The sequence below is a fragment of the Physeter macrocephalus genome, chromosome 16, assembly GCF_002837175.3.
Source record: "Physeter macrocephalus isolate SW-GA chromosome 16, ASM283717v5, whole genome shotgun sequence".
NCBI lineage: Eukaryota > Metazoa > Chordata > Mammalia > Artiodactyla > Physeteridae > Physeter > Physeter macrocephalus.
In genome coordinates, this window is record NC_041229.1 from 25921404 (window position 1) to 25929286 (window position 7883).

At 43.9% G+C, this 7883-nt stretch overlaps 1 protein-coding gene across 1 annotated transcript in view; it reads right to left on the bottom strand.

Moving 5' to 3' along the window:
- GUCY1A2 (guanylate cyclase 1 soluble subunit alpha 2) overlaps positions 1 to 3219 on the bottom strand; it is a 428505-nt gene extending 425286 nt beyond the window's left edge. The window contains exon 1 of the mRNA XM_024115325.1: positions 2935 to 3219. Coding sequence (XP_023971093.1) covers positions 2935 to 3219 — 285 coding nt within the window. The remainder of the gene's footprint in view (positions 1 to 2934) is intronic.
- Between the last annotated feature and the right edge of the window lie 4664 nt (positions 3220 to 7883).

Here is a 7883-nt window from a genome sequence, read left to right on the forward strand (position 1 = left end):
AGTTTGAATATTCCATTGATCAAATTACTAGCTGAATTACTTGGCAGTATCCTAGTATTTATTAAATTCACTTCCATTTCCCTACTTGCAAATTATCCTGAATAAAAAACAAATAAATCTCCAGTGATTGAGACAATATTCCACGATGAGACCACTAAGAACACAGGAGCTTCCACAGCAATGCAAGAAAGTTTGCAACACTCAAAACAACTAGAAATTTCCATCTAAGAATGCTCTGGTAATGGCTGTTCTCAGAGGTTTTTGGGGTTTTGTTTGTTTGTTTTAAGTTGTTTAGCTCTAATGAAAGGACATTAGATAGCACATAAGTGTTTTCAGAGAAGTTTAGAATGCTGACAATGTAGGAGACCGAATCTACTGGAACTTTCTGAAGCAGTGTTCTAGCTTGCCAAACAAAAGAAAATGGGGGTGGAGAACACAGAAATAAGCCGCTGCTTTGAAATATACTCTCTGTTTTCCTTGTGTTACCAATTCTATTGGTGACATGATGGTTAGCCAATGAGAATTTGTTTATACATGCCTTATGAAGTTGGAATTGTTTACACTATATTCACATGTATGTGTTCAGCATAACAGCTGAAAGACCTTTTTCAAAATAGAAAAGAGGACTTCCCTGGTGGTGCAGAGGATAAGACTGTGTTCCCAATTCAGGGGGCCTGGGTTCAATCCCTGGTCAGGGAACTAGATCCCACATTCATGTCACAACTGAGAGTTTGCATGCCACAACTAAGGAACCAGCGAGCCGCAACTAAGGAGGCTGCCTGCTGCAACTAAGACCTGGTGCAACCAAATAAATAAGTAAAATTTAAAAAAAGAAACAAAATAGTAAAGAATTATAGCATGGAAAGTCCATACAGCTGTTGCATATTTTTGATTATCATAATTATTTTCAACTTCAAACTTCTTATCCTGAACACCATTATCTGATTACATGCTTTTTATCCAGCAAAGAGTCAGAGTCATTCAAATTTTACCTTTATAAAAGGTAAAAATCAGAGACTATTTCCTACCTCTTATTTTGGCAGTAAATACTTGAGTTCAGTTTATTTTATCTACTTCTCACATAAGTTGCTGAGAATAGTCTTGTTAAAGTGGCATTACTAGAGGCAGTGCCACAACTTTTTAGAAATTTGTAAATTCTGAAAAAAGAAAAGAAAAGAAAAAGAAAACTCCAGGATTATAAAAACAATTCCCACAAAAAACTTATAATTATCTTTAGTAAAATCATCATATTAGATATGAATCTGTTATACTGAAGAATTAGTATATTGCACAAACGTTGCTTTGGGTACTGACATAAAATTACAGATGCACAGGATTACTGGACTCCTTTTATAAAGGCTTATGTTCAACAATTTGCAACATCAAATAGTTCCTAAGATTATGCTTCCTGGTAAATATTTGCATTAAGAATAGCAAACAGTAGCTAACCCATTCTGAGTTTTGTTTCCTAGGTTATCAATGAAAGAAGTGGCTAAAGGTATATTGAAGGGGAAATGCACAAAAAAAGCAAGGTGACCGAAGAGTAGATTCATTGCTAAAAGGTCATACTCCATTAATGCAATGGCCACAGGATATTTGTAGGATTGCCTGGTACCAGTTCCCAGTGTCTCTGGATCCCATTCTTTCTCAGGTCCGTCCTACCATAAACTATAAGAGTACTTTCAAAAGGGAGACTCAAGAGTAGGCAAACAAGATCAATGTTCCGATTCATTTTGGAAACTTTAAAGAAGTAAAAGTCTCAGAGATGGGTAGGTAAAAGTGCTGTCAGTAGTTGAAGTCTTTGTAACCAATCAAGGTGAGAATAAAAGGTGGATGGTGGTTTGACACAGTCTCTTTAGGATTCTGTGTACAATGGAGTGAATTCCTTCAAAACAGAGCTTATACAGTCAAAGACTGAAACAGAGGTCTGGCATTACTGCAAAGAGTAAAAGTCAAGAGTAGCTGAAATGCCTGAGCAGGAATGAGGCAGAAGTGCTCTGGAAAGATGCCTAGAACCAAGGGGAGTCTGGAGTACACCTGGAACTGCTGATACAGACATCCCTAAATGAGCACAAGTTTAGAGAGAGCTAGGAAGGCATTTATTCATTCAACAGATATTTATGAAGGGCCTAATAAAAGGAAATCATGAAAAAATGAGGGAGAGAGCACTAAAGAATCCAGGGAAAAGAGAGTGAAGGATGAGGTAGGGGTGCAAGAAATATCAGAGAGATTTAGAAAACCAGACACTAGGGTTACTCACAGAAGAAGGTTGAACCAATAAATGCCTAGTGACTAAGAAAAAAAGTATATGAGGTAGTGAGAAAACAAGAGATAAGAGGTTTCTTCATCAGAAGACAACTCAAAAAAGTATCTGACAACCAGTTCCCAAAGATTTGAAGAAAGGAATGCAACATAGAATGCAGTTAGCCTGCAGAATTCAAAGATGTCAGAGAAGGTCATGCTAAGAGCAAGAGAGTGTGGGAAAAGAAAGGAAGAGTTTCCTGGAAGGGAGTAGGAGTTCCTTTGGTATACTGGAGACCAGAGATGAAAGACATGGAAATGGGAACTGCAGAACGCAGTGCCTGGGAAAGTTTGGGGGAAAGAAAACAGGTGGGCATGAAGGAGGACCTAGGGCCGTCAGGGTGACCGCGACGAAGGAGGGTTCAAGGCTGGAGGTGGGCAGACAGACCTCTGAATCAGGAGACCCCGGAGGAGTGAAGTCTTCCTCCTTTCCCGTACTCCAGTGCCCCCTTCCACCAGAGCCCAAGCTGCGGGTCTTGCCCCGGCCTTTGGAAACCGTAGGCCGGGCGGAGCAAGGCCCGGCCGCCCCCCAGCGGTGGGGCTCTTCGCACACGCCCGGGCTAGCGTGGCGCCAACTTGCCCGATCCCCTTCCTCTCTCCTGCGCAGCGGCCCTCCTTCCTCTCCCCGCTCACCGAGGGCGCCGTCAGGCGGCTGATGCTCTCGCCCAGAGAGTCCAGGTTGACCCGCCTCCGGCGCTGCGCTCTTCTGGCCCCAGCCGTGGCGGCGGTAGCGGCGGCGGCTGCCGGGGTCGGGGTGGCGGCGGCCGCCGCGCTGGGCTCGGGCGGCCCGGGCGGGCTCCGGCTGCCGTTCCAGCAGAGCCTAGACAAGGGGCACTCCCCCTCCTCCTCGGGGCTCGTCTCCAGGTAGTCGGAACCCAGGGAGCTGAAGGACTCCGACGAAATCTTCCTTCGAGACATGCTGCTGGCGGCTCTGCGGCGGCCGAAACGGCGGCGGGGGCGGGGACGCGGGCGGCGGCGGCGGCGGCGTTAGGAGCGTTGGGGCCTCTGGGCGCTGCTGCCGTGCTCGGCTGGGAGTGAGCCCCCGGAGCCGCGGAGCCTCCAGAGCCGACTGCTCATGGCGGGAACTTGGGGCGCCGCGGCACCCGGGGCCCGCGTTTGGCGGTGACTGCCGCCTCTGCAGCTGCTAGCGCGACGCCACCTCAGCGCCTGCCTCGGCGCATCGCTGTGGCCGGCCTGCAGCTCGCGGGGAGGCTGCGAGTGTGTGACCGGGGGCTGCAGGGCGGGGAGGCTGCGGCCCGCACTGTCGCGGAGGCAAAGGCTTCTGCCGCCTGCGCGCCTATCTCGCCCCCCTTCCCCTAGCTCCTCCCGCCCTTCTCCTCCCGCCTCTCTCCCATTGCTGCCCGCCTACTTCCTTCTCCCTTTAAGCACCCCCTCCTCCGTGGTCTCTCTCTCTCTGCCGGCATCATGTGTCGCCATCATACTCATTGGGAGTCTGCCTGGCTTGTCGCCACGTTTCAGGAGCAACAAGGACACTTCGTCGCCGTCCTCTGAACGCCACCTCAGCTCCCACCGTCCCCTCCTCCTCCGAGGAGCGCACGTTGACATGGATCAGACCAAAGGGCCCCAAACCCAAATGCCCTACCCCTCGTTCACGGAAGAGGCAGCTGAGGAGCAGACTGGCCCTGGTGGGCGCTGGAAGGGAGAGGGGCGCGGGGCCGGGGACGGAAGACCACCCTCTGGAGCCACCTCGGGGAAGCCTCAGAGCGTTGAAGTGGGGGTTTAGGGTCCATAATTGACCTTTCCCTCCGAGTTTATTTAGGAATTTCTGAGGCCAAGGGGAAAGGCCGAGCATTCCTGTCCGCCCATTCCGGAGGAGTCGCTTACAAGGGAAAGGAAGGGTCAACATGTTGGCACCCATCCTGCTGGGGCAGCTTGTGAGGACGAGTGTTCTCCGCCTCTGTCGAGGCTGCGTGGGCTCGCAGCGAGCCCAGAGCCTGAAGGCAGTGAATGAGGACTGCGTGTCTTCAGGGGAGAGCCCTGTTGCTGAACATCAGCCGGCCTGGGCGCGCCGGGGTCCTGGCTCCCGCCGCCTCTGCACTGGTGCTGGACAGCTCCGCTTGCCACCTGCAGCCGCGTTTGCAGGCGGTGCAGACCCAGAGACAGTTCCTCTGCAGACTTCACTACCTAGGACCTGGGGAGTGATCCCCTGTCCTTCATTCTCTCAGCTCTTTGCACCAAATATGCGATCTGTTTGCACTAGGCTACAAACGCTGCTCGGAAAGCTAAGGGGAGTGGAAGAAAGGCTTTTCAAAGCCCAAGAACAGCCTCTCGCAAGTTTGCGGTGGAACTGCTTCATTCCAAAGCTTGCCTCTTGGCAAACCAACAGCCGCTCTTAGTGCCTGTCCCCACTGCGCTTGCTTTAGCTCCAGGAAAGCCTCGGATTTGTTCTGACATTGAGATGGAGGCAAATAAGGGTCCCTGGCTGTGATACCCCTGCAGCAAAGCAGATGAGAAGGCTCCCCACCCCTTCTCCGGAAAGAAAAGTTCAGAGCTTTAGCTCCTCAGAGATACAGAAGCAAAATCAGTTTTTCTTTTAAAGGTTCTTCTAAGGTAAAGGGAGATAGGTTTCTGGATTGTATTTATTTTAAATTTAACAGACAAAGCATAAAACCTTTGCTATACCACAAGCCCAACTTGCTTTTAATTCTAAATCTTCCCAATTGTTTATGAGGACCCAAATAAATATAAATGCTGTTTGAAGATTCCATTTACATTTTGAGAAAATGCACTCAAATTGCTTCAGAGATATGCCTTAATCTCAGATTTGAAATAGGTGTTAAAGATATGAAAAGTGTATATTATCCCTCAGATACTCCCCTTCAAATACACATATACACTCTTTCTCAGCCCGCTGAGTAAATTGCTAACTGCATAGTTTCTCCTCTTAGCAGAGGAAATTCAGGCCTCTTTTTAAAAATAATAATAATAGTTAATATTTGTAGTTACTATTATTTTGATCTTGTGGTTTATCCACTGTTCATTTCCCCATTGCTTCACTTAAACACACATGTGTTTCCACTGGAAATTAGACACAAATTATATTTTTTATCAGAAAGGATAGTCATCAATTATGTTAAAAGGTTTCACTGGCCTTTTTTTTTTTCCTAAAATTTTTTTTTTGCAAATTACATTATTCCAACATTGGGAAAACTGTTTAATATTCTTTTTGTGCAGTATCAATCATAGCATAATAAAACGGAATTTTTAGTTCTCTTCTTTAGTAATAATGATATAACTGTCAAGTTCTTTAGAGTCATACAATTTTAGAGCTTCTATTCAGGATACTAAATAGCCTATGCCCTTCACATCCTTTTAATAACTACTGTGGCACACACTCAACACAAAAGTTCTTTTTTGGTAATGGCAAATAACCTTTGCATTGAACTTAAAACCAAAATTCATTCAAACTCTTGTCTCAAAATCAAAATGACTGAGTGCAAAGCAATGAGTATCATTTGTTTCCAAAATTTACAAGAGGCCCAGTGGTCTTCCTGTTTACACTGGAAGTTTATTGCCAGAAAGAATTCTGAACCTATGGGACATTTTTGCTTTGTGTGAACGATTTGAATCAGACTCTTTATAAGATCTAGCCAGATGAAGTGGTCTTACAATTTTCTGTATAAGTTGATCATGATTTTCCCACTGATTTTTAAACTATAAGTAAATGGAGGCCTAGATATAGACAGTATATCATCTGCATTACTTTAAAGGGTTTCCTTTGTATTTCTGCACAGGAGGAAGGTTCAAAAGTTCTCAGTACAAAGAATGCTGTGTTCTATATTTGAATTAACATCTTTAGAAGAGAGCATAACCTATGCTCCATGAAACAAAAAATTTAAAGCCTTAGAGCTAGTAAAAGGAATCCAGATACTCTAGGAAAAGTGTAGTCCACTGAAAATGAAAGATTAGTGCTCTGATTTTAGGAAAAAAAACTTGCATAGACGCATGCCCACAAATCTGGTCCTGCTGGATACATTGTGTTTCAATAAATTCCTTAAAGTGCAGTCTCCTATTGGAAAAGGAAAATGCAGGGATGTACTTCCTTTGTTTGTGAAGTCAGTGAGAGCATTTGAGGACTCACTTCAGATTGATCAAGCATTGGGCAGGACTCTTTAAGAAAATTCCTCATCTTAATTTAGATGGGGACTATTTCCCCTTTAATCATAAAAAAAATGTTGTGTATATCTTACCTTCATATACAGCTTTGCTATTTTATAAACTCCTTTCACTTACATTGTCACGTTTAATTTGATTTTCACTCTGTCCAGAGAAGTAAAGAAAAATCACCTCTGTCAAGTTCAAAAAAGAACTGCCATCAGTCCTTACTCCCCAAATTCTTTGCACTTCAGAACTTCAAACTCTTTCCTAATTTATTTTCATCTGTCTAAGTCTCGGGCAAGAAAACCTGCAACATCTATCTGCATAAGTGTTCCATGGAACAGAGCTCTTGCTTGATATCAGAAGACAGAGGAACTCACACCCTGTAGTCAATCTTTACATAAATCTGGTAACTCACAGGAACTGTACATGTAATATTAAAGCAAGTTCTTCAAAGAAATATAGTAGCTGGTGAATTCTTAACTAGGACAAGTTTTTCTGTATCCCTAACTTAGAAAATTACACACACACATACACTCCACACCTGCAGGTTAACCCTATCTATGTACATGTGTCCTGAATGAGATCTGTCTACCTCTCCCACTTTCTCATAGTCTCTTTTTTATAAGAGGTCAAACATACTTTCTCAGTGAAAGATTGTGAACAAATAAGGGCAAAGATATCATGTGTCATATTCTTGTGTAATTTTATAAGTAAAACTAAATATTAAGGAAAATATCAAAATGAGAAGAACCATCTGCTTTGTTCATATATAAAGGGATACATGGAAGACAGTGCAACCCACCATCCTATGGTTATATTTCATCATAACACCATCAAAAAGTACTTCTTGCTCAAAACAAGAAGAAGGGTGGAGGGGAGGAAATAAAGTCAATGCAACACTTAGTAGATTTGTACCAAAAAGACACTTATGAGTTATAAGTGGGATGGCTGCCTCATTTTGATGCCACCATATCCAAGAAGAAAGAAATAGGGAAAGTAATCATTGTCTATTGGTGCCTCAGACAGACAACACTCTCCTCCTTAAGTGGCTTTAAATGGCTTTGCACTCTCAAACATGCACTGCAGAAATCTATCCTCCTCTGAGGAGAGACCCTATAAGTCAATGTCTCCTACAATCTCCAGCCTTTTTGTCTTCAGAATCATTAGCTCTCTACAACCTTTATTTAAGTTGGGATTCTTTTTCAGGTACTAAGTGCAAACTATATTGGAAGATTATTGTGTCTTCCTCTACATATTTTTATAAATCACAGAATTGTCCTTACATATCTAATAAGAGCAATATTTTGTGCTAAGTGTTTCAACAGTGGTCCTCTGTGTAGCTTTTTATAATTTTCCTAAATACTTCTTTCCACATTGTACCCAAACCTTTTGCCTTTCAAATTGTTTCCAAACCTTTGCCTTCCAAATCTATTTAAGTAAAGATGAATTAACATTTGTTG